General features: G+C 39.9%; 1 protein-coding gene across 1 annotated transcript in view; it reads left to right on the forward strand.

The window, feature by feature from the left end:
* The window catches only part of LOC150080133 (uncharacterized), a 348,537-nt gene that overhangs the window by 148,181 nt on the left and 172,525 nt on the right, over positions 1-27,831 (forward strand). The window contains exon 9 of the mRNA XM_090380622.1: positions 12,051-12,606. Within this exon, the coding sequence (XP_090236748.1) occupies positions 12,051-12,606 (556 nt within the window). The remainder of the gene's footprint in view (positions 1-12,050; positions 12,607-27,831) is intronic.

The following is a 27,831-nucleotide window of genomic DNA, read 5'->3' on the forward strand; positions in this document are numbered from 1 at the left end:
CTGAGAGCTTGATGGCCCCTCCCACTTTTAATCCTTCGAGGGCATCCACCTGTCCTTCAAGCTCTCATATAGGCCCATAACAATACTGAGTTGTCGATAGAGTAGGCATCCCCAAATAGGTCAGTGGGGATGAGCCCCACCAGGTGAAGTATCGGGGAGGCAGGGAGGATAGGAGACGGAGACCCGTCTCCTCCCTCCCCTGCCTGGGAATGGGGTTTCAAAGGGAATTTTCAAGGGAGTTTTAATGGGGTTTTTCAGATCGCCAAATGGCGTGTTGGCAGCAAAGCTGCAGTATGTCTTCGTTTCGTCGGTGATGGTTGTCAAATCCATGCAGTGCTGAATCCATTAGGAAGGTCAAACTGCCCATCCTGCTCTTGGGGTGGGATATGTTAGCTGGCAGTGGAGAATGTTAGATGGCAAGTGTCTCTCTCCCACCCACCCCTCACCCAGAGACACATTTACTTCATTCATAATCCGCATTCTCACTCTACTTGCATTCTATTTTTATGCTTTTTTCTTATAGTTTATAATATTTTTTATTTTGTGTTTTTTTCCTGTTAGGTTGTGTATATATATATATATTTTTTTTTTTCTTTTCTCACTCACTCATTCATCTCTTTCTCACACCAGGCAGGGATGCAAGGGTGTGTAATATAATTTTAAATACTAATGCTTAATAATTAAGCTAAATAAGAAAGAATATAAAAGATTAAAACTAGAGTTAGTGTGTACTTAACGGTAACATTTATGGTTTGTGTTCTTTTTCTCACACACTTACACTCTCACTCATTCATTCTTCTGGCTTTCATTTCGTTTGTTTGACTCTTGCTTTCTGCACTGCACTGCACTCTCTGGCACCTCAACTCAATGTTATTCTTCAGTTGTGGTGCAAACCTAGCTACAAGTTTTTTGCAGGTCAGGAGAGAATGCAGTGATAGTGTTTGTGTTAGTAAATGTTTTGTAGTACAGTCAGTTCTGCTATAACGCAGTACATATGTTCCTAAAAATCTCTGCGTTAATGTATTTTGCTATTCTCATTCTCATGAGATATAAATCATACCAATGATTGGTATGATTTATATTCTTCTTTTCTGAGGTTAGAATACTGTTTTAAATTGTCTGATCTTAAGTGTTTTCTCAGAAAATGTCAGTGAAATTATTCTTGTAGGTACAAAGTCCTTTATTCTGCATTCCACCCTAATATATGTCCAATAAATATGCTCAGGCTGTTCAAGATAAGAATTTAGCTTATTGCATTTGGTCCTTGAGGCTGTCACAGATATTCTCTCAGGTATGACAGCTGAGCTTTCCACCTAGTGGCAAGCTAGTGGAAGTCTAAAATGCTGATAGAACTGTATTCAGGTGACACTGAAGTCAAGTGGACCAAATTTCAATGAAGTCCGGTCATTCTGCAACAATCAGATTCTTTACATGCACCTTCACAATGGTGAGACTGTTAGTAACTCTAGTGTATAACCTCCATGTGAGAACCAACCTAAGCAGGAGTCGAGGTGTGGCATCCACACCATGGAGGAATGCTGCCCCTATACATTATTAGGCAATACTAGGTGGTAGATGACTCTCATCAATCACTTTTCTTATTGGAGGCTTGGAATGATGGAATCCATGATTAGTCTCTAGAGCAAAGCTCCAGCCCCCCATCTCTTTCACCATGCAGTATGAGTGATGTCTTTTGAGGTTATGATGGACATCATGGGAAGTCAATATTCCTTACATTTTGAGGGTACAGCTCTAAAACCAGGCTTGCAGGCTGACTGCTAGATAGCCCACCAGATTGAACCTATTGGTAACTCTCTATTTGGCTTCTGGGTCAGGAAGTGTACAATCTCATTGCCTCTACTCTACCAAATAGTGACTGGAGGGAATCAGAGTAGTGTGTATGCAGGGGGTCATTGTCAAGGAGCTGTATTCTTGCTCTGTGTATACACCATATGCCAAAAATTTTATTACTTCATACGTTATGTCCTCCCCACCTTTTCTTATTACCAAACACATCAAAAATAGTCAAACTTATCTGCAAAAAGATCAAAACCTTAAAAAGATTTTCCTGTTCATTTCATAAATTTACATGGTCTCAGTTCCAGTGCCAGTGATGTCTATTTCCACCTACGTCTGCCAAACCCCACAAACCTTTTCTCATAGAATCCCAAATATTGGTTGATTTGTCCACTGCTCATCCTGGTTGTCCTGATTATTCGCTTTATGATCCCTTTTGCTTCAAAGGTGGTACTTGTATGATACTTTGATATTCCCTGTCAGAGACTTAGTAATTTAGAATTTCCTCTTTTCAATCTTCTCTGGCTTAAAATCTCTCACTCTCCATTCTGTCAAATTCATTTGTTGTCTTTATTGTTCTTCGAACTCCACTAATCACTTGGAACTCTTTGAAACTTGACTTTCTTCAGTCCAACTTTCCTAACAGTGAGTTAATTTTCCTTAGTGATTTTTTAATGTTCACAACTCGAGCTGACTTCCATTTTCTAGTCACATGGACCCAGCTTGTCAAGTTGCTGTCTTTTGCAATTCATAATGGCCTTGCACAGATTTTCATTTACCTACCAGAATACCAGACAATCCTAACTAGGATTGTCTAGAATACTAGACAATCCTAAGTCAACAATGTTGATTTTTTTCTCACGAACAACCATTCCAAGTGCACATTTAAAAAAAAAATTTTTTTTTAAATATGAAAACCCCAAATACGAGAGATATAACCCCTGGCCTTGTGGCCGTGAAGGGCATATTGCAATGTATCCATTGTATCGCTATTATTATTATTATTGCAATATTAGAACCTGTAGTACTTAGTATCGTGCATGGTTGGAGGTTGAAAGATGAAAAAAGAAATTTGTTAACATTAGACTGGAATTTCTATAGATTGTAATTTTCAGAAATGTATATAGAAGGATGGTTGTTCCTAAAAACAGAAGTTGAATGAATAAATGAAGAAGAAGAAAAGTTGGTTAGCTGAGTTTGAAGTTGGACGGTAAAAGGATGTTGACTGGTTGCGGCGCATGTTCGGACTGCTTTGAAATAGAGAGTGGGAATTATAGAAGCCAATTCAGAAGGACAGTGCTCATGAAAGTATCTTTCGAAAATTCATGCAGCAGAAACAGAATGTCTATGAGATAGAGAGTGGAGAGACTCTGTTAGAGATGTATCATTAATTAGCTTATCATTAATAAGTATCAACTAGCCAAGTTGAGGTGAGTGGTCCTCTAGGCACCTCAGATCACAACTTAGTGATGGTGGTCTTTTCCAGTGCAGCCTTTCTCGCCTGGCTGTTCTCATCCTTATGTTGCTTGGCATTACAAGAATGCAAAATGGGATGATCTGCAAGATTTATTTTCTTCTTATCCTTGGTTGTGTTATTGTTTTAAATCTTCTGGTGCCTAGGTTTGTTCAGATCATGTCAGTGAAATTATCTTTGCAGGGATGAAATCCTTTATTTGATGCTCCACCTTAAAATCTCATCCTTTGTCTAAACCTTGGTTTTTTTAATAAACGTGTTAAGGATATTCAAGAGAATGTAGCATATTGCAATTGGCTTATGTCCAATTCTCCAGGCTCATTTTATGCCTACATAATCTTGTAACAGTTGTAAAGTAGTTATTTCTTCTTAGCCAGTCCAAAATAGATTTTTGTTTTAGGCTAAGAGTAGAAAACTTGCTTCTTGTCCAAATGGTAATCGAGCATTCTGGTCTCTTGCCAAAGCTATCGGCCACAACTTTTGCCCCATCTCTGTTCCCACCTCTGTGAAATCCGGATGGTTCTATTGCCACTTCAGCTAAAGATGACACTGACCTACTGGCATCCTACTTTTCTTCTTAGTCTTATATTGATGATCTTGGTAAATCACCTCCTACCATTCCCAGTACACTCCATTCATTGCCTCCTGTGGTCTTCCATCAAAAGGATGTCAGAACAATTTTGAACAGTCTTGATGCCAAGAAAGTGGCATGTCCTGGTGGTATTTCTCCCCTTATTCTCAAAACCTGTGCTCCTGAGATAACTCCTTTTATACTTTTTTATTCCACTGGTCTTTTTCCCTTCTGATTGGAAATTTCCTTATATCCAGGCAGTTCCTAAAAAGGGTGACAAATCCCTCCCATCTAATTATTGTCCAATTTTTGCATTTACATCTACTCTTTCTAAAGTAATGGAAAAATCCATTAACCGGCACTTGTAAATTATAGAAAATTTCCATCTGCCAGTGGGTCATTGTTGACCCACTGGTGATATATACTGGATTATGTTACCCATGTATGGATAACATAAGCTAGTATATCACCAGCTTTTTGTGAAACCTTGCCCTGCATGAACAACTTCAACTTCTTGAATATCCACTACCAATTCCTTAAATGCTGATCTCGAAGTAATTTTCCATTGGGGAAAAAATAATTTAGTTGGTTTTAACTCTTCTAAAACTCAATCCTGTCTCATATCACAATCCTGTGGTCCTTGAGGTTGTCACAGACATTCTTTCAGATAAGCCAGACAAGCTGTACTTGCTACCTGTGAGTCTAAAACGCTAATGGAACTGATATTCGGGTAACACTCAAGTCAAGTGGACCCAATTTCGGCAAAGTCGGGACGGTCTGTGACAGCCAAATCCTCTGTTTGCACCTTCATGATGGTGGGACTGTTAGTAATCCTGGGTATAACCTCCATGCCCAAGTACAGTGGTGCCTCGCAATTCGACTATAATTCATCGCCGAATTAGAGTCGAATTGCGAGTCAATATTTTCCATATAAGATTATGGAAAATTGATTAATTTGTTGTCGGAGAGAAATACACAGTATTATTGACTTTACTATATTCTACCATATAACAAACGAAATTACAAAATACATAATGAGTACATACATTTCATTGAGCCTTAGATGTTGGAAGGATGTTTTATTTATCTTGTTCTACCCTTTCTCTTCTCCTCTTGGCTTGAATGGGGATGAGGAATTGATCAAGGATGGACTGTCTCTCCCTCTTTTTCAAGATAGCCTTGAAGTGATGCATAAGTGTGTCATTCTAGTTACAACAGCAGTGTTGGGGTGCCATTTTAAACAAGCAGGCTGCACCTTCTCCCAGTGGAATAAAATTCCTTTAATGGCAGCTGTTGGCAATGGCCCTTTTTCCCTGTCTTCTTCTTCTTCAAGTGAAATTTCCTTCTCTCTCTCTCTCTTTTGCTTCCTGTTTGCTGAGTGTTTTGAGTTCTTCCACGGTTGGTTCGTCATCGTGATCCTCCACAAGCTCTTCCACATCAGCCTCATCAATTTTGCCTATGTCGAGGTTCTCCGCCGTCAAAATGATTTCTCCCATGGCCGCAGTTGCTTCTGATTCTTCAGCGTCTTGGACTGCATTGTTGTCATCCCGAAAAAAGGAAGGAACGAGTTTCTTCCATGATGCACGAAGGGTCCTCTGTGTCACTCCCTCCCAGGCAGTTTTAATAAAGGAAATGGCGTGAAGAATATTGAACTGTCTTCCAGAACTCCTTCAGTGTCTTATCAGAAGAATGAGTCACGTCAAAAAGCTGTGAAAACAAAGTCTTGGTGTAAAGTTTTTTAAAATAGGCAATTACTTCTTGATCCATGGGTTGGATCAGTGATGTGGTGTTTGGAGGCAAAAACTGGACTTTGATGAAATCAAAGTCAATTTCAAGAATGTTTGCCAAGTCTTGGGGGTGGGCACTAGCATTGTCAAGAATCAGCAGTGCTTTCAAAGGTAAATTGTTGTCAGTGAGGAATTTTTTTACGCTTGGGGCAAACTCCTCAAAAATCCAATCCTTGAAGACTTTCTGGTCTACCCAGGCTTTTGCATTGGATCTCCACATCACTGGCAATTTGGACTTGATAATTTTCTTCCAAAAGCAGCGAGGATTTTTAGAGTGGTAAACGAGAAGTGGCTTTACTTTAAAGTCTCCGCTTGCATTTGCTGCCAATAACAAGGTAAGCCTATCTTTCATAGGCTTATGTCCTGGGAGCGTCACTTCTTCTTGCGTGATGTATATTCGATTTGGTAAGCGCTTCCAAAATAACCCAGTTTTATCCCCGTTAAAAATTTGCTGCGGCAAGCAGCCTTCCTTCATGATTAAATCTTCAAATTTTTTCACAAACTCTTTTGCAGCCTTTTTATCTGCACTAGCTACTTCCCCATGTCTGAGAACACTATGGATACCTGTTCTACCTTTGAATTTGTGAAACCACCCACGACTTGCTTTGAATTCATCAGTTTGATCTGAGATATGTCCTGGAATTTTCTTCTGCAATTCTTCAAAAATTAACCTAGCCTTCTCACAGATCATTGCCTGAGTTACTGGATCTCCTTTCATCTGTCTTTCTCTAATCCAGGTAAGAAGCAGCTTTTCCATTTCTTCATTGATTAAAGATCTGTTTCTTTCAGAAATTTTCATTGCTCCAGCGAACACCCTAGCACCTATAATCTTGTCTCTTTGTTGCCAAAAAGTTGCCACGGTTGACCTAGGGATGCCATACTCTTGAGCTACATCTGTAATTGTTCTACCTTTCTGCACTTTTTCTATAATTTCTTTCTTCTTTTCTATGCTCAACCAAGTGTGTTTCTTTCCTGAATTATTCCGCTGTTCACTTTTCTTTGGAACCATTATCAAATTTCACTCAAAAAATAAATAACTGCCAAAGCACAAAATTTTTTTACTTTATGAGAAATGCAGAATTATAAATTAGCACAAACAACTAGAGCAAACGTGAACTCAGACTACGATTATTAACAAGATAATGTTATCTCATAACTGAGGAAGAATTGATGGCGTACCTGTAGCTATCTTTGAGGGCAGCTAATGTAGCTGAACGATTGAGAGATCTATTCCCGCTTTATCTATCATTGGTTAAATGTTACTCTGGCTCTTTAATACCATTGGTTAAAATGTATGAAGCAGCCGTCACTATTTAGTGCTATTTAATAACGTTAAATGCAGTTACGTAGTCCAGCAAAGAATTCTATCGCGCAATATCATGTAGCATTTTCGCTGGCCTGCGAAATCCGACTGTCGAATAGCTGTATGTCGAATTGCGAGGCACCACCTGTACATGGTGGGTGACCATCCAGGTGTGAACCAATGAAAGCAGAGGTCGAGGTGTGGCGCCCACACCACATGGAGGAACGCCGCCTCTCTATGTTACCAGGCAGTACTAGGTGGTAGATGACTCTCATCAACTGGTGCAATACCGCCACTTTGCTTATTGGAGGCTTGAAGTGGTGGAACCCATGTTTAGTCTCTAGAGCTAAGTTCCGATTGATGACTTTTGAGGTTATAAAGAATATCGTAGAGAGATCCAATATTACTTACATTTCGAGGGTACAGCTCTAAAACGGTGTTTGCAGGCCGGCCGCTAGTTAGAACACCGGACCGAACCTATTAGTAACTCTCTAGGAGGCTTCCGGATCAGCTAGTGTATAATCTTGCTACCTCTACTCTGCCAGATAGTGACTGGAGGGAGTCCGAGTAGTGTGTATGCGGGGAGCATTGTCGAGGCCATGTTATGTCAAGGATCTTGGTATATTCTTACCATGTGTACGCCATATCCAAAAATTTCATTGCTTCATACAGCATGTCCCACCCACTTTTTCATACTATTGAATACACCACGAATTGTCAAATTAATAGAGCAAGTTTATCTGCGAAAAGATCTAAACCTCTCAAGCACTTCCTAATTCATTTCACAAATATACGTGGTCTCAATTCTAATCTCAACGATGTCCATTTCCACTTGCAGTCTGCCAAACCCCATGTACTTTTTCTGATGGAATCTCAGTTATCAGTTGATTCAACTACTGCTCATCTCAGATGCCCAAATTATTCGCTGTATGATTCTTTTCGCCTCAAAGGTGGTACTTGTGCATATGTCCGTTCTGATATTCCCTGTCAGAGGCTTGGCAATTTGGAATCTCCTCTCTTTGATCTTCTCTGGCTTAAAATCTCTCTACCTCATTGTGTCAAATTCATATGTTGTCTCTACTGTTCTCCCAACTCCACTAATCACTTGGAGCTCTTTGACTTCCTCTCTTTGCAACTTGACTTTCTCCAGTCCAACTTTCCTAACAGTGAGGTAATTTTCCTTAGTGATTTTAATGTTCACAACTCCAGCTGGCTTACGTTTTCTAGTCACACCGACCCATCTGGTCGAGATGCTGAGGCTTTTGCAATTACTAATGATCTTGCACGGATTGTTCATTTACCTACAAGAATACCGGACAATCCTAATCATACAGCCAGTACGCTTGATCTTTTTCTCACAGACAACCCTTCTAAGTACGTGGTTGAAGTGAGAGGGCCTTTAGGCACTTCAGATCACAACTTGGTGATTGTCTCTTTTCCAGTGGAACCTTTATCTTATGGCTATTCCCAACCTCGTATTGTTTGGCATTACAAGAATGCAAAATGGGATGACCTGCGAGACTTCTTTTCTTCTTTTCCTTGGCCGGATTACTGTTTCAAAAGTTCTGATGTCAACGTTTGCTCAGATCGTGTCAGTGAAATTATTCTTGCAGGAATGGAATCCTTTATTCCACACTCCACTTTAAAATCTCGTCCTTTCTCTAAACCTTGGTTTTCCAATAAATGTGCTAAGGCTGTTCAAGAGAAGAATGTTGCATATTGTAATTGGCTTGCTTCTAATTCTTCAGTTTCATTTTCTGCCTACACCAAAGCTCACAACAATTGTAAAGCAGTTATTAACCAGTCCAAACTAGAGTTTGAACAGGCTAAGAGTAGAAAACTTGCTTCCTGCCCTAATGGTAGCCAAGCATTCTGGTCTCTTGCCAAAGCTATTGGCCGCAACTTTTGCCCATCTCTGCTCCCACCTCTGTCCAAACCAGATGGTTCTGTTTTCACTTCAGCCAAGGATAAAGCTGATCTGCTAGCATCCCATTTTTCTTCCAACTCATGTATTTATGATCTTGGTAAAACACCTTCCACCATTCCCAACACATTCCATTCAGTGCCTCCTGTTGTCTTCTGTGAAAAGGATGTCAGAAGGATTTTGACGAATCTTGATGCTAAAAAAGTTCCAGGTCCCAATGATATTTCTCCTCTTGTTCTCAAAACCTGTGCTCCCGATATTACTCCTATTCTTTGCTGCCTTTTTTCACTTTCTTATTCCAAAGGTGTTTTTCCTTCTGCTTGGAAATTGCTCATATCCAGCCATTCCTAAAAAGGGTGACAAATCCCTCCCATCCAATTATCGTCCCATTGCAATTATTTCTACTCTTTCTAATGTAATGGAGAAATCAATTAACCGCCAAATTTTAAACTACCTAGAAACCTTTCATCTGATCAACGATAGCCAGTATGGATTCCGTCAGTGTCGATCCACTGGTTATATTCTGGCTTATTGTACCTATTTATGGACTAATTCAGTGGAAAGGTTCGGTGAAACAGAAGTAGTTGCTCTTGACATCTCAAAGGCTTTTGATCATGTTTGGCATAAAGGTCCTCTAAACAAGCTTCCATCTTATGGTTTGCCAACTGTTTTTAGTAATTGGTTATCCAGTTTTCTCTCTGATCGCTCACTGAGGGTGATGGTAGATGGCTCTCTGTCTTCTAACTTCTCCACTAATGCCGGTGTCCCCCAAGGTTCAGTTCTTTCTCCCACTCTTTTCCTCTTGTATATTAATGACCTTCTTCCATTGACTGGAAATCCTATCCATAGTTTTGCCGATGATAGCACACTGCATTCAACTTTCCATTTTGAGAAACCTTGTCCTGCTCAATCAGCTTCAAGTTCTCGAAAATCTGCTACCAATTCCTTAAATGCTGATCTTCAGGTAATTCTCCAGTGGGGCAAAGACAACTTAGTTGATTTCAACCCTTCTAAAACTCAGTCTTGTCTTATATCTTGCAAAAAGGATTCTTCTGCTCTTATGCTTATTTTTAGTGACACTCCGATTTCTAGGCAAAATGATATATCTCTTTTGGGGATTACCCTGACTTCTAATCTCTCTTGGCACAAGCACATTACAAATATTGCTTCTTCTGCATCTCAAAAACTTGGTTTTCTCTTTCGCTCTCGGCGTTACTTTTCTTCCAAACAGCTGCTCACTCTGTATAAATCGCAAATCCACCCTTCACTCTGTATAAATTGCAAATCCACCCTGCCATGGAATATTGTTCTCACATCTGGGGTGGTGTCCCCAAAACCTCTCTCAGGCTGCTTGATTCCATTCAGAAGAGGGCAGTTAGGTTAATTAATGACTCATCTGTAACAGAGTATCTGCACTCGCTGTCTCATAGACATACTAGGCGCCTCCGTAGCCAGGTGGGAAGGAGCAACAGTGCGTAGCACATGCTTCTTGATTAGACCGAGGTTCGAACCCGTCACCACCAAATACGGAGGATGCGGAAAGGTCAGGGAATGACCACCGCATATCCCGGCGCAATATGGCCTTAGTTGCTAATGCTCCTAAAATCCAAAATAACAAACATAACATCATAGACATACTGTTTCTGCTGCATGCCTCTTCTACAGATACTTCTATGGGTACTGTTCTTCTGAATTAGCTTCTATAATTTCTGCTCTCTCTTTCAAAACATTCTGAACACATGCCACCACCACCAGCCAACATCCATTTACTGTCCAACTTCAAACTCACAGAACCAACTTTTCATCTTCCTCGTTTATTCATTCAACTGCCGTTTGTTGGAACAACCTTCCTTCATACATATTTCCTGAAAATTAGTCTACAGAAGTTCAAGTCCAATGTCAACAAATGTCTTCTTTTGTCTTCTCAACCTCCGAACCAAGCACGGTACTAAGTACTATAGGTGCTAACACCTCTCGTTTGGAGTTTACATTAAAAAAAAAAAAAAAAAACTTTCAAAAAGGTTTGTTCTACTCCTTTGCTTCAGTGACACTCAGATTTCTCAGTTACATAAGATCACCTAACTTTATTGGGGATTCACAAATATTGCTTCCTCTGTATCTAAAAATCCATATTGCCACTTCAGCTAAAATACTGGAGTTTCTCTTTTCCTTTCGTTGTTACTTTTCTTCCAACATCTGCTCATTCTGTTCAAAAACGCACATTTTCCCTATCATGGAATATTGTTCACAAATCTGGGCAATACTCACAAAATCTCTTTCAGGCTTCTGGACTCCATTCAAAAACAGGCAGTTAGGTTCGGTTCATTAATGTCCCATCTCTAATAAAGTCTCTGCACTCTCTGTTTTGTACGCCGCCTCCGTAGCCAGGTGGGAAGGAGCAGCAGTGCGTAGCACACACTTCTTGATTAGACCGGGGTTCGAGCCCGTCACCACTAAATATGGAGGATGCGGAAAGGTCAGGCAATGACCACAGCATAGCCCGGAGCAATATGGCCTTAGATGCTAATGTTCCTAAAAACTAAATAACAACAACAACAACAACATCTGTTTCGTAGACAGTATGTTTCTGCTGCAAGACTTTTCTGTAGATTCTTACATGGACATTGTTTTTCTAAATTGTCTTCTATAATTACCACTTCCCTCTTCCAAACCAGCTTGAACACATGCTGCAACCACTTTACATCCTTTTACTATCCAACTTCATACTCACAGGACCAACTTTTCTTCTTCCCCATTTATTCCTTCAACATCAGTTTTCTAAAACAACCTCCCTTCATATGTATTTCTTGAAAATTACAATCTACAGAAATCTAAGTCTGTTGTCAGTGAATGTCTTCTATCAGTACTAAGTACTATAGATTTTAATACCTCTCATTGGAGTTTTCATAAGAGAGAGAGAGAGAGAGAGAGAGAGAGAGAGAGAGAGAGAGAGAGAGAGAGAGAGAGAGACTGTTGATGGATACAGGTTCCCATCAGTACTCCCTCTCACCCAAATCTCACCATTAAAAAAATTATAATAATAAAACCTTCCACTCAAGGATATTGTTATAGAGTACTGTGTATAATAAATTGCCATATAGAAAGTGGTATTTTTTTATTTATTTATTTTTTCCAGTTGAGTATGATGTAAACACCCAAAATTTTTATATTTATTAGTTATTTTTTATATTCAGGTACCGACGTTGTCTTAGACCTATTTTGCCAAGTGCTGTACTTAAACCTATTAAAAGACCTCCAAAAGGCGAAGGAGATGGAAAGCCATCTGGAGGGTATTCTGGTGCTGGAGGTGGAGGCTCCGGTGTTGGGGCCTCACTGTCACCATCCTCATCAAGCTCTCCATCCTCAACTCCTGGTGGTAATAGTGGGAGTAGTTGTGGATCAAGTTGCAGCTCATCATCTTCCAGCGGTAGCAGCAGCAGCAGCAGTAGCAGTAGTGGTAGTAGCAGTGGTAGCAGCAGTAGTAGTAGCAGCAGCAGCAGTGGTACCTCAGGTAGTTCAAGTAACAGTGATAACTGTGCTGTTGGTTTGCCTTTGGGGAGTTCTCAGAGCAAGTCATCCGGCAAGCATTTCAACAGTTCTGGGATGAATAAAGACTGTTCTGGATGTGATGTTGATGGTGATGCATCTTCTGTGTACAGTAATTGCACTGGTGGTTGTAATAATTGGCTTAAGATCCCTGGATGTCAGATGGGACAGAAAATTACTCTGAAGAGGTCATTTAAACAAAAGGTATGTTACTTATAATAAATACATGACACTTAAGTTTTGTGTTTATATTTTAAAATATATATATATACTCTGCTGCTGGGTAAATTAGAACTAATGCAACCCAAATTGTAAGTATTAATCTATCATTAACAACTTGATGGAGTTAGATTCAGACTGCAACAGTGACACTGCTGGTTATCCTGAGTTTGTTACAAATTGATTACCGACTGTCTCCATGGAAAACTTTTGATATACACTAGTAATAGTATAGTAATAGAGGCATGTGATGCAAGAAAGCAAGCATATGAGCTTATGTAGCATCATCCAAAAAAAAAAAGAAAAAAGAATCACACTTCTATTCCCTCAAAAGATTTGTCCAGTTCTTCCTTGAATTTATTTAAGCTATCAACTACAATGACAGATGGAAGTTTGTTCCAGAAATTAACCACCCGCAGGCTAAAGGCAAATTTACACACATCTATTCTACAACTGATTATGAATCTGAGCAAGTGGAAGAATCCCATCAGAATTCAGCGTGCTCAACCTATTCAAGGCCTTATACACCTCAATCAGATCACCTCACAGGTGCCTAGGCTCCAGCCGCTGCAATTTGCAGCTTCTCTTTGTAAGAGACCCCTTTTCTCTCCTCACCAATCTTGTTGTCCTTCTCTGTACATGCTCAAGCAACTCTGCATTCTTCCTAAAATGAGGCCTCCAGACCTATATGCAGTACTCAAGGCGTGTCGTGACCATTGCCTTTACAAAAGGATAATCACCTCCTTTTCCCTGCTAGCAAAATTCCTATATATCATTGACAAAACCCCATGACCTGCTCTGGCAGCCTGTCCATTGGTCAGAAAACTTCATATCTGACTGCACAATTACTCCCAGGTCCTTTTCATTTTCTACCACTCTCAGCGTAGTACCACACAGTTGGTACGATTCTCTGGAGTTACTTCTACCAATATGCAGTACTTTCATTTGTCAATGTTAAACTTCAATTGCCACTTCTCAGCCCATCTTCCCAAATTTTCTAGATCCTGTTGCAGTAGCACACTGCCATTAACAACCCTGCCAACCTTTGTATCATCTGCAAACTTCGACACTAAGCTTGATATATCTTCATCAATAGCATTGATAAATATACAAAACAGCAGTGGGCCCAACACCAAACCCTGTGGGACTCCACTAATAATATTAATCCACGAAGAGCAGCATCCATTGATTACCACTCGCTGTCTACTCCCACTCAACCACCCTTTTATCCATTGTAGCAACTTACCCTTAATACCATTCTGCTCCAATTTGTACAGTAGTCTTCCATGCACAATAGTGTCAAAAGCTTTCCCGAAATCCAAGTACAGGTCGACCTTCACCAATCCGGCAGCGTTGGGACCTGTGGGGTGCCAGATCATGGGTGGTTATTTTAGCACATACATTTTACCCAACAGCTAACCACCTCTTTCTACCTTTAACACATTGATTGCCAAGCTAGTTTAAGAAAAAAATTCCCCAGGGGCCAAAAATATTTAGCAAATAATTTGATTAGTAATTTGTTTTTTCGCTTAAAATATAAAAAAAAAAGTCTTTTCTTTTATGTCGCATATATGTTTTTGTAACTGAAGTATATTGGTTACTTTATTTCTTGAGAAGCTGTGTCAGCCACATACATGTGATGCAGTTACAACATTTTAACCCCAGAGCCTCACATCTGGTGAGTATGGGCTTGGCATGCTCAGGGTTCTGAGCTGGATATCATCATTCTTCTCTTTCTTGTTGATTCTCTCCCGCCCCCCCCCCCCAGGGTAACTCGGAATTTTTTTTTTTTTTTTGGCTGGTGCAGCATAAGTCTCAGTCTTCTTTGCACCATATAGCTAATAATAATAATACATATGAAGGTCGTTTGCGATTAGTTTATTGCACGCGCGGCGGAGTGCTGCTATAAAACTAATTACAATAAAATAACTTCTCAAATGTCGCAATAAATTTGTCAGTATTGTTAGAGATTTTGTGAAAACAAGTTCATTAGTGCGCTGTATTATCCATCATATTGTGTTGTGTTTTTTCGCAAGTTTGTATAAGTGTGTTGTAAAAAAAAAAAAAAATAAATAAAATAAAATAAAAAGGAATGGCTAAAAGAAATTACTAAGATAAGAGGAACTGAAAGAAATTGCTGGAATTTACAGTTAAGCAGAGTTAAACCTCTTACGGACACACTGCTGTTGAGTTTTCAGAAATTCAATTTTATCTGTTAGCATTAGCATTAGCATTAGTAGAGGCATTTGATGCAAGAAAGCAAGCTTATGCAGCATCAGCCAAAAAAAAAAAAAAAAAAAAACCCACTTCCACTTCACCCCTCTGTTCGTTCAAAATACCTGTCCAGCTGAGCCTTAAACTTATTTAGGCTATCAACCTCCACCACAAGGGATGGAAGTCTGTTCCACCAACCACCCGCTGGCTAAAGGCAAATTTCCGCACGTCTATCCTACATCTGTCTTTCCTCAATTTGAATTTATGCCCTCTCAGGTGATTTTTCTGAGCTAGAGGAAGAATCCCATCAGCATTGAGCATGCTTAAACCATTCAAGGCTTTATACACCTCTATCAGATCACCACGCTGGTGCCTAGTCTCCAGACACTGTAATTTGCAAAACTTAAGCCTTTCTTCGTAAGAGCACCCCTTTGTTCCATTCACTAATCTTGTTGCCCTTCTCTGTACTCGTCCCAGCAGCTCTACATCCTTCTTGAAATGAGGTCTCCAGATCTGTATACAGTACTCTAGGTGTGTCCTGACCATCGCCTTATACAATGGAATAATCACCTCCTTATCCCTGCTGGAAAAATTCCTGTATATCATTGACAATACTCCATGAGCTACTCTTGCAGCCCGTCTACACTGCTCAGAGAACTTCATATCTGCCTGCACAACCACCCCCAAGTCGCTTTCATTCTCTACCACTGTCAGTGTAGTACCACAGAGTTGATATGTTGCTCTGGGGTTGCTGTTTCCCATGTGTAGTACTTTACATTTATCAATGTTAAACTTCATTTGCCACCTCTCAGCCCATCTGCTCAACCTTTCCAGATCCTGTTGCAGCAGCACAGTGTCAGTAGTGTCCTTCACAACCCTGCCAACCTTTGTATCGTCTGCAAACTTGGACATTAAGCCCGATATACCATCATCAATATCATTTATAAATACAGAAAACAATAATGGACCCAACACTGAGCCCTGAGGGACTCCACTAATAACATCAGTCCACGATGAGCAGTGTCCATTGATTACCACTCTCTCTCTTCTCCCCCTCAACCACCCCTTTATCCATAGCAGCAATTTGCCTCCAATGTCACACTGCTCCAATTTGTGTAGCAGTCTTCCATGTGCAACAGTATCAAAAGCCTTTCTAAGATCCAAGTATATAATATCAAAGTTATTCCCTGCATTCAGTTCTTTTGTGACTGCATCATAGTATCCAATCAAGTTGGTCAGGCAAGACTTCCCCATAACAAAACCATGCTGTGTCTGAGCTATAACTGAAGTCTTGTCTAAATGATCCTGCAGTGCTTCTTTAACCAGTGCCTCCATTAATTTTCCTGGAACAGAAGTTAAGCTCACAGGTCTATAATTACTTGTGTCAGCCTTTGATCCTCCTTTGTGAATTGGGGTCACATTTGCACATTTCCAGTCTATGGGTACCTCCCCTGAGTCCAAGGAAGCTCTAATAATTATGGCTGAGGGTTTGCTTACTTGCTTTGCTGCCTCCTTTAATATAACTGGATAGATCCCATCCACCCCGGGTGCCTTTCTTGTGTTTATCTTCAACAGTTTCTCCTCCACTTTACTCCCAGTTATTTCAAGATTCTGTAGCTTACTGCTAGAGTTGAATACACCTCTGGCATTCCCCTCGCTGAATAACTCCTCATGTGTGAATGTCGATGCAAAATATTCATTTAGTTTGTTAGCTACCTGAGCAGGATCATCAACACTTGACCCATCAATATCAAGTGGACCAATCTGATTCATCCCCTTCCTTCTAGAGTTTACATAAGTAAAGAACTCTTTGCTGTTTTTCTTTGCATCCCTTGCCAAGGATTTCTCGTAATCTGCCTTCGCCTGCCTAACCTCCTTTGTAACTTGGTTGCATATCAACTTGTATCTATCATAAGCTTCTGTGTCACGTGTTAATTTGTATGTATCCCATTCATTTTTCTTCTCTGCCATATGTCTCATTAGTTCATCTGACATCCACTTAGGCCTAAACCTTGAACAATATTTCTTAGTTGGTATGTAAAGCCTAGTAACTTCCAAGATAAGTTCTTTGAATGCTTCCCATTTTGAATTTGCTGTTGGTAACATCATCAGTTGGTCCCACTGTATAGAATTTAAATACTGTCTCAGTCCATCGTAGTCGCCTTTACGGAAGCAATAACCCTTCCCTTTACCCCTAATGGTAGTTACCTCTTTGAGTAAATCCCACTTCAGCACACTGTGATCACTGCCACCTAGTGGTTCATTTATCTGCAGATTCTTAATGCATGAAGAATCACTGCTGATAATCAAATCAAGAGTATTACTCCCTCTAGTTGCCTCCCGAACATGCTGATGTAGAAAACAATCATCCAATAAATCCACAAAAGTCCTGCTAGTGTGTGAGTAACCAGCCCCCAAATTCCAGTCAATATCTGGGAAATTAAAATCTTCCATTATAAGACACTCTGATTTACTGGCCCACTCTATTTCCCTGTACAGTTCCTTATTATACTCATCAGAGTCATTAGGCCTATAGCACACTCCTACTCTCAATTTTGATCTCCCAATGTTTGTCACACCAAACTGACTCCACACTGCACTGTCCAGCGATGTCGACTGGCTTCACTTCCTTGGTTTTTATGTGTTTCTTAACTAATAACATAACCCCTCCTCCCTTCCTATCCTGTCTATCCTTTCTGTAGACGTTATACTCCCCAAATTGCAGTTCTGCATCCCTTATATCTGTGTGACACCACGTCTCTGATATCCCAACAATATCTGCCTTCGATGTTTTGAGCAATACCTCAAATTCATCAAATTTATTTACTAAACTCCTAGCATTGGTGTACACGCAAGTATACCTGCACCTGTTTCTATTCTTAGCTACCCTAACACAACCCATGTGTTTACTTGTACCGCAATGGCTCCCAGCAGTCTCTGAAATACCATGCATCTTGTTTTTCAGGCTTCTGCTCATTCTAATAGAAGCAGTGCAAGAATCTCTTTCACCTCTGCCAGTGGCTACTGTCAATCTATTGGTCTTTGTCTCCCCCCAAGCTAGCAGTTTTCCGACCCACCTAACACTGCCTCGATAGCATCAGCAAATATTCTTGCACCCTTTCTATTTAAGTGTATCCCATCCCTGTAGAAGCAATCTCTCCTGTTAACAAGTACAGTCGAGGCTGAAAAAAATTCTGTTATGGACAATGTATGGTGTTTGCCCTTTACTCCACGAGAGGCACTTCCTTTATGCATTGGAACCATGGCTGGGGCTAAATGTGAGCAGGTTATAATAATAAATGCAGAAAAACAAGTGGGAATGGTTTGCCAGTGTTTACGAATTCGTGCCAACAGCTGATGCTGCAACCAGCGCCACCAAAACAGTAGTGGCAGGTCGGTGTGCCGACCAGGGAAATTTGCTACCATTGTGGAAATTATGTCCGAATTACCAGTGGCCATATTAGTGATGGTCGACCTGTATATGATATCAAAATTAATTTTTGCATCCAATTCCTTTGTAACCACATCATAGTATCCAATCAAATTTGTCAGACAAGATTTTCTCTTAAATGCATGCTGAGTCTAAATTATTGCCGCAGTCTTGTCTAGATGTTCCTGCAATGCATCTTTAACCAATGACTCCATTATTTTACCTGGAACAGAAGTTAAACTAACTAACTGGTCTGTAATTACTCGTGTCACCCTCCAATCCCCCTTTGTGAATTGGGGATACATTTGCACATCTCTAGTCCGTGGGGACTTCCCCCGAGTCCATGGATGCTCTCCTAATTATGGATAATGGCTTGCTTAGTATCTTTGCTGCCTCCTTTAATATAACTGGATAGATCCCCTCCACCACAGGTGCTTTTGTTATGTTTAATTTCAACAATTTCTCCTCCACTTGCTCTCAGTTATTACAAAATCATTAAGCACCATGTTATTGATAAACTTCTGGCATTTTCCTTGCTTAATAATTCCTCGTGTGAATGTAATGCAAAATATTCAATCAGTTTGTAAGCTGTCTGGGCAGGGTCATGAACAGTTGAACCATCGGTATCAAGTGGACCAATCTGATTCATCTCCTTCCTTTTAGAGTTTATATAAGTAAGAAGTCCTTGCTGTTTTTCTTAGCATCCTTTGCCATAGATTTTTCGTAATGTGCCTTCACTTGCCTAATCTCCTTTGTGATTTGATTAGATTGCAAGAAATGAAAAATACTCTCTGACCCTGCAATTGCATTTGGGGAATCATGTTATAGCAGTAAATTCCTAGGTTTAATATTAAATAAGAAATTAAACTTTCTAAAAGACATAGAACATGTATGTTTTCTGAGCAGTGCAGACAGGTGCCAGAGCAGGTCATGGGGCAGGCCACACCTTGAGTACCGTGTACTGCAAAATGGACAGGCCACACCTTGAGTACTGTGTTCAGGTCTGGAAGCCTCATTTTAGGAAGGATGTAGAGTTGCTATCGAGGCAGTCTTAACTAACAGCATCACCCTTCCTCCTCTTCTATTTTGTCTATCCTTCCTGTATACATTGTACTTCCCAAATTTCAATTCTGCATTCCTTATCTCTGTGTGACACCATGTCTCTGATATCCCAATAACATCAGCCTGTGATGTCTTCACCTGCACCTCAAATTCTTCAAATTTATTTATAGGCAGGCGAGTTCGATTAACACTATTTTCAATTAACACTATTTGAAAAATTACACCACTTTTCACTTTACATGATGCAAATTTCCAGTTAATGCGATCTTTTTTTTTTTTTTTTTATGCGATAGTTGAAAAAGATTTGAATCGCGTGTTAAGCTTACCGCGAGTCGTACGGTCAATAAACAAACATTTGCCTGCTGCCCGCCTCAGTGCATTCCATCAACCATTGGAAGAAGATGTGTGTGTTACTTGTTTGTCTCCTGCTAATAAAGTCAATGTACACTTGCATAAAAATTCAAATTTTTAAATGAGCCAGATGAAAATGTTACCGCGAAGGAGATAACGGTAAAAGAACTAAACGAAATCTTTCGTATCACAGAGAACCTCAAACCTTCTGTTTGAGGTTCTCTGCGATATATATTTCGCCAGGGCCCAGAGAAGATTGTTGTCGGCTATCGGAAATTGACTGATGAAAAGAGAAAGTCAACACTGTTCAAATATTTCCGCAACAGTCATTTTTTCATTGTGTATTTTATGTCAGAGGTTCCCAAACTTTCTCGGTTCACGGCACCCTTAGTGTCTCAGTAATTTTTTCAAGGTGCACCCAGACCAAAAGAAATACATAAAAGTTCCTTTTAGTAGTTAGGTCCAAACAACTTAATAAGAAATGCTGAAACTGTGAACTATCTCGAGCTAGTAGTTCGCACGGTGTCTGACAGATGTCGAGTATCGCTGTGTTTCCCTCGAAAATTTAAAATATTCTGCATTGCGCAGTTTAGGAACCGCTGTTTTACGCAATAAACATTTAATTCCATAATTATTTTCATTATCTTTTACATTGTATACAGTTAAAAAGTTATTTAAAAGGTATTTTTAAAATTCTTTATGGACCTTCCAGAAGGTCAAGGACCAATTATAATTTTCCCCATTGATTATTATATTCGATTAACGCGTTACCGTTTTGCGCGATGCGCTCGCGGGACGAATTAATCACGTTAATCAAGGCCAGCCTGTACTATACTCCTAGCATTGGTGTACATGCAAGTATATGCAGCTGTCCTTACTCTTAGTTATCGTAGTACAACCCGTCTCTTTACTTGTTTCATGTTGACTCCTGGTAGCCCTTGAAATTCCCAGTACCTCTCTAGGCTGTTGTTCGTTTCAATGGAAGCAGTGCAAGGATCACTTGCAGCTCTGCCTATGCCTACTGTTAGTCTATTAGTATGTGAACCTCCCCCCCCAAGATAGAAGTTTTCACCCCGCCTAACACTGCCTTGATAGCATCAGCAAATATTTTTTCACCCTTCCTATTTAAGTGTATTCCATCCCTGTAGAAACAGTCTCTCCTGTTAACAAGCACAGATCACGCTGAGAAAAATTCTAACTCATGAGCCTTGCATAATCTCTCCAGGGATTGATGAATTGATTGATAAGGCTCTCGTGATATTCTCTCTCCTGTCGTGTCTAGATAGAATTGCAGACACTTTTAGATTTTATTCTAACTAGCATCTTTTTTCAACATTGACTTGTACTTGTTAAGTAAGTCCATAGATCTCCTACTCTTAATGTTATTAGTGCCAATGTGTGCAACAATATCATCATTTATGCCCTTAAAAGATATCTCCTTTACAGTGTCACAACTTTTGTCCCTGGCAGACATACCCTGATCCTATTCCACCTATCGTATTTGCACAATATATTTCGAGTCTCCTTGACAATAGAGTCACTAACAATAACTAGCTCCTGTCGGACCAGCATATTCTGCCCTGAAGGTTGCCACTGTGTTACCTGATGATCAAGTGCAAGCTCTGGCATTGATGTGGGCAGTCGAGAACTTGATGGATCCCCCAATTTAAGTCCTTCGAGGGCATCTACCCTGTTCTTCAAGCTCTCATAAAGGCCCATAACAACACTGAGTTGGCGCCTAACTTCTTCACACTGTTTACGTTGAGAACACACAAAGACAACCCCCTTGGCAATATCTTGTCCTGTTGTAGATATATCTGCAAAAATTTCACAAGTCGCACATTTTTTTAGATTGTGATGCATTGGAGAATCGCCCCCTTCGGTTCTCCCCCAAGCCACACAGCACTCCTGCTGCTTTGTGCATGTTGCTTTGATGCTCTAGTCTGGGACCCCCTTGGCAATATCTTGTCCTGTTGTAGATATATCTGCAAAAATTTCACAAGTCGCACATTTTTTTAGATTGTGATGCATTGGAGAATCGCCCCCTTCGGTTCTCCCCCAAGCCACACAGCACTCCTGCTGCTTTGTGCATGTTGCTTTGATGCTCTAGTCTGGGACATGATTTCGATTTAAATATGATTTAATTAATTAACAATGAAAATTAATAAGGTTAATAAATTTTATTAATTTACAAACTATACTTGATTATACAATACAGTCAGTCCTCGTATAACACGTGTTTACACTACATGAATTCGATCATATACGATTTATAAATAGGGGACCGATATCTTATATAACACGAACCGAATTCGCTTATGCACGATTCACCTTTGTGTTTACAAGAAATGGCAGTCGAATGCAGAATCACCCCAACCGAACGCAACATGATAGGAATGAAGAGAAGATTCTGAAAATGTATTTATGTTTTTTATATCAATGAAGGAGAAACACATTTCACCATAATAATGTAAAAACCAACACAATTCCAGCTATCGGTATAATCCCAAATGCAATTAGATCGAGTTTACTACTAGTTAGTAACAGATTCCACTAGCAGAAATGCAACTGGAAATTGTATTTATTGTTTAATTTTGCTTTAGTAAAATGTGAGGTGTTAATAGAGTATCTCTTCCTTTATGGTGTTGTTTATTCAGTTGCTACACATGCGCAGCTTTGTTTATGTGTATCAAGCGTGCCTCCTCGTTTTGTAATTGTGCTTTATTCCCTAAAAATGAGTAAAATACTTAAAGGTGTGAAAAGGAAGCGTCCTGGTGAAGACACTGCAGATTCAGAGAGAAAAAGAAAAGCAATATCGATAAACAGAGACGGACTGGGTCAAAAATTCTTACCCGGGAAAATTTATAGTGGCCTCATACTATAGTTTATGGCCAAAATCACACCAGCCTCCGGCCCACCGGAGTTTCCCCGGTAAGGCTTATGGCCAGTCCGCCTCTGTCGATTGAGAAAAAATATGAAATTGTGAAACCTTTTCTTTTCATTTGAGTGAAATGAAAGACCATGTGATATTGCACGTGCTACAGACCTAAATGAGGCAACTCCGAGAATTACAAAGAATGCAGAGAAAATAAAAACAACTTTCATAGCAGGGACAACTCAGAGTGTAATTAAAATAGATTAGATTAAGACGCAAAGAATTGGAAGAGATGGAACAGCTGTCATCTGTTTGGATAGAAAATCAAAGAAAAAACAAGTTTGCTTATTTTAGATTTCCAAAAGGTGGCACTTCGAAATACTTATTTATTACAATTTATACTATTTTATCAAAAATACGATAAAATTTTGAGGAAAACTTATCCGTTTGCAGCAGCTACAGAGGTCTATGTCTTCACTTAGTGACAAAATGGGAAGGGTTTTTTCTTTGGTTGATGCCGTATAAGCCTGCTTTCTTGCATCATATGCCCCTACTAATGCTAATGTGTTTTAGGAAGTTTGCCTGTTTGTCTGCAGAAAATGAATGTCCTTTTAAGAGTTCTCTCTCTCTGCAATGGCATGTGGAGCCGACTGTCCCTCCCTTATTCACCTGTATCAAAACATAATCTGATCCTTACTAGACTATGTGCACCAGTATATGACGCATTTAGAAAATCATTACAGTGCCTAAATGACATTCAACACAATGTCCACACAGTGCGCTCTAGGTGCCCTCTGAACATTACCAGTCCATAGTCTGTATATCAATGCGCATGGACCTCCATCTTCCCTCTGGAGACAAATGCTTCTGCTTATATATGCAGCCAAACTTCGAGTCTTCACATTACTAGTGGAGTCTCCCAGGGTTCAGTGTTGGGACTGTTGTTATTTTCTGCATTTATTAATGATATAGATGAAGGTATATCAGGCTTAATATCTAAGTTTGGAGACGATATGAAGGTTGGCAGGGTTATTAATGACACTAACTACAGTACACTACTGCAACAGGATCTAGAAAAGTTGAGCAGATGGGCCGAGAGGTGGCAACTGAAGTTTAACATTGACAAATGTAAAGTACTGCATATGGGTAGCAGTAACTCCAAAGTAACATACCAACTGTGCAGTACTACACTCAGGGTAGTGAAGAATGAAAAAGACACAGAGGTAATTGTTCAGTCAGATATGAAGTTTTCTGAGCACTGCAGACAGGCTGCAAAAATAGCTCATGGGGTCTTGTCAATGATATATAGGAATTTTGCTAGCAGGAATAAGGAGGTGATTATCCCCTTGTATAAGGCAATGGTCAGGCCACAATTTAGTATTGTATACATGTCTGGAGGCCTCGTTTTTGAATGGATGTAGAGCTGCTGGAACAAGTACAAAGAAGGGCAACAAGGTTAGTGAATGGAACAAAGGGTTGCTCTTATAAAGACAGGCTTAGGTTTTGCAAATTACAGTGTCTGGAGACTAGGCACGTGCGAGGTGATCTGATTGAGGTGTATAAGGCCTTGAATGGTTTGAGCAAGCTCAATGCTGATGGATTCTTCTTCTTGCCCAGATTAATTGCTTGAGGGGACATAAATTCAAATTGAGGAAAGACTGTTGTAGAATAGATGTGGTTCTGTTGGATTTCTGGGCATTCCGAAATCTAAGGAAACAGAAGGCAGCTGAAGCAGCTAAAAATCCGCTCAACCCCATGTCTTTACTTGCTTTAGTACCTTATATGGACTGCAAATCAATTATAAAATGGGCATGTATTGATCAGTGGGCATCAGTATGGCAGCAGGAAACCCGTAATAAGTGATTCCAAATAAAGAAAATTCCAAATGCCACAGTACTGGTAATCTAGTTCATGGTTAAACAAACAAGAAGAAGTTATCTTTGCAAGGATATGTATTGGGCATACCCATCTCACCCACTTTCACTTCACATGTTGACAGGTGAAGATCTTTCTCATCGTTGTCATTGTAGCACCCTATTAACAGTGAAACATGTTTAGGTGTTCCTTGATTTTCCCCACAATCAGGCTCCTCAATTGGCTAATTTGAAATCTGTTGCAGCACAGAATAATTCGTTAGAGATGAATCATATTTTTCAGTGATGTAGAAAATCTGTCCAACCAATTTAGTTTTCTAAAGTAGATTCACTTATATGAACTCTTCTAACATATGACCAGGAAAAGCATCTCATTTATATAATTACTGTGACAGGCATAATTTAACATTAGTTACCCTTGTGCAAGAAAATCCCCATTAAAACCAGACCTGTTTTGAGTTGTTTAATAGCTCTGACAGCTGGTTTTTTTTTTTTTTTTTTTTTTTTGTTAGACCTTTATACATTAAACACTAGTTACTGTTTTGTGTTTATAATGAGTGTAGCATGTTATTTTTCCAGGCACATCATCTGTTTCTAATCAGATATTAGCTAAAATCAGAGTCACATGCATTTACCTGAGCAGTCACTCTGAAAATTTGGCCATTGAACTGGTATGTTATATTCAAGGGTACAGAGTCCTACAAACACATATACCTTCTTCCTTTTATATTCATATATTTCATAAAATTAAAGATCCATAGCCTGATTTAACTAGTGTTCTTTCATTTATTAGTGAGTCTTGCATTTGATATTTTAATGTACTAACTTGCATGCTAGTTTTGAGATGACAGCAGTTATGTGCACTGTGTTAACATTAGCAGAAGCATACGATGCAAGAAATCAAGCTTACAGAGCATCAGCCAAAAAATAAAAACACTGTTCCCGTTTCACCCATCCATTTACACCAAAAGTTTGTCTAGTTCAGCCTTGAATTTGTCAACTTCCAAAACGGCAGATGGAATGTTTGTTCCAGCAATCAACAACTCACCTGGCTAAAGGTAAATTTCTGCACAACTGTCTATCCTCAATTTGAATTTATGCACCCTCAGGTGCAGAATCTGAGCAAGAGGAAGAATTCCATCAGCATCGAGCTTATTCAAACCATTCAATGCCTTATACACCTCAATCAGATCACCTCACAGTTGCCTAGTCTCCAGACACTGCAATATGCAGAACTTAAGTCTTTCTTGGTAACAGTAACCCTTTGTTTCACTCAAACCATTCAATGCCTTATACCCCTCAATCAAATCACCTCGCAGTTGCTTAGTCTCCAGATGTTGCAATTTGCAGAACTCAAGCCTTTCTTGGTATCAGTAACCCTTTGTTTCACTCACTAATCTTGTTGCCCCTCTCCGTACTCATTCTAGCAGCTCTACATCATTTCCTAAAATGAAACCTCCAGACCTGTATCCAGTACTCAAGGTGTGGCCTGACTATTACCTTATACAAGGGGATAATCACCTCCTTATCCCTGCTAGCAAAATTCCTATATAACATTGACAAGAAGATCTGTCTGCACTGCTCAGAAAAAACTTCATATCTGACTGCACAATTACCCCTATGTCTTTCATTCTTCACTACCTTGAGTGTAGTATTGCACAGTTGGTATGTTACTGTGGGGTTACTGCTACCCATATGCAGTACTTTGCATTTGTCAATGTTAAATTTCACTTCTTCAAATAGGCCTCTGGGGTTGGGTATATTCATACTATGATTTTTAGCGTTTCTCACCAACCATTGAAGTAAAAACGAAAACCAAAATCTTAAAAAGCATTATTAGCATTAGCATTAGCATTAGTAGAGGCATTTGATGCAAGAAAGCAAGCTTATGTAGCATCAGCCAAAAAAAAAAAAAAAAAAAAAACTTCCACTTCACCCCCCTGTTCGTTCAAAATACCTGTCCAGCTGAGCCTTAAACTTATTTAGGCTATCAACCTCCACCACAAGGGATGGAAGTCTGTTCCACCAACCAACCACCCGCTGGCTAAAGGCAAATTTCCGCACGTCTATCATACATCTGTCTTTCCTCAATTTGAATTTATGCCCTCTCAGGTGATTTTTCTGAGCTAGAGGAAGAATCCCATCAGCATTGAGCATGCTTAAACCATTCAAGGCTTTATACACCTCTATCAGATCACCTCGCTGGTGCCTAGTCTCCAGACACTGTAATTTGCAAAACTTAAGCCTTTCTTCGTAAGAGCACCCCTTTGTTCCATTCACTAATCTTGTTGCCCTTCTCTGTACTCGTTCCAGCAGCTCTACATCCTTCTTGAAATGAGGCCTCCAGACCTGTATACAGTACTCAAGGTGTGGCCTGACCATCGCCTTATACAATGGAATAATCACCTCCTTATCCCTGCTGGAAAAATTCCTGTATATCATTGACAATACTCCATGAGCTACTCTTGCAGCCCATCTGCACTGCTCAGAGAACTTCATATCTGCCTGCACAACCACCCCCAAGTCCCTTTCATTCTCTACCACTGTCAGTGTTGTACCACAGAGTTGATACGTTGCTCTGGGGTTGCTGTTTCCCATGTGTAGTACTTTACATTTATCAATGTTAAACTTCATTTGCCACCTCTCAGCCCATCTGCTCAACCTTTCCAGATCCTGTTGCAGCAGCATAGTGTCAGTAGTTTCCTTGACAACCCTGCCAACCTTTGTATCGTCTGCAAACTTGGACATTAAGCCCGATATACCATCATCAATATCATTTATAAATACAGAAAACAATAATGGACCCAACACTGAGCCCTGAGGGACTCCACTAATAACATCAGTCCACGATGAGCAGTGTCCATTGATTACCACTCTCTCTCTTCTCCCCCTCAACCACCCCTTTATCCATAGCAGCAATTTGCCTCCAATGTCACACTGCTCCAATTTGTGTAGCAGTCTTCCATGTGCAACAGTATCAAAAGCCTTTCTAAGATCCAAGTATATAATATCAAAGTTATTCCCTGCATCCAGTTCTTTTGTGACTGCATCATAGTATCCAATCAAGTTGCTCAGGCAAGACTTCCCCTTAACAAAACCATGCTGTGTCTGAGCTATAACTGAATTCTTGTCCAGATGATCCTGCAGTGCTTCTTTAACCAGTGCCTCCATTAATTTTCCTGGAACAGAAGTTAAGCTCACAGGTCTATAATTACTTGTGTCAGCCTTTGATCCTCCTTTGTGAATTGGGGTCACATTTGCACATTTCCAGTCTATGGGTACCTCCCCTGAGTCCAAGGAAGCTCTCATAATTATGGCTAAGGGTTTGCTTACTTCCTTTGCTGCCTCCTTTAATATAACTGGATAGATCCCATCCACCCCGGGTGCCTTTCTTGTGTTTATCT

Source organism: Mastigoproctus giganteus, chromosome 9 (genome assembly GCF_048544385.1).
Source record: "Mastigoproctus giganteus isolate SK-2022 chromosome 9, ASM4854438v1, whole genome shotgun sequence".
In the NCBI taxonomy this organism is placed as follows: Eukaryota; Metazoa; Arthropoda; class Arachnida; order Uropygi; family Thelyphonidae; genus Mastigoproctus; species Mastigoproctus giganteus.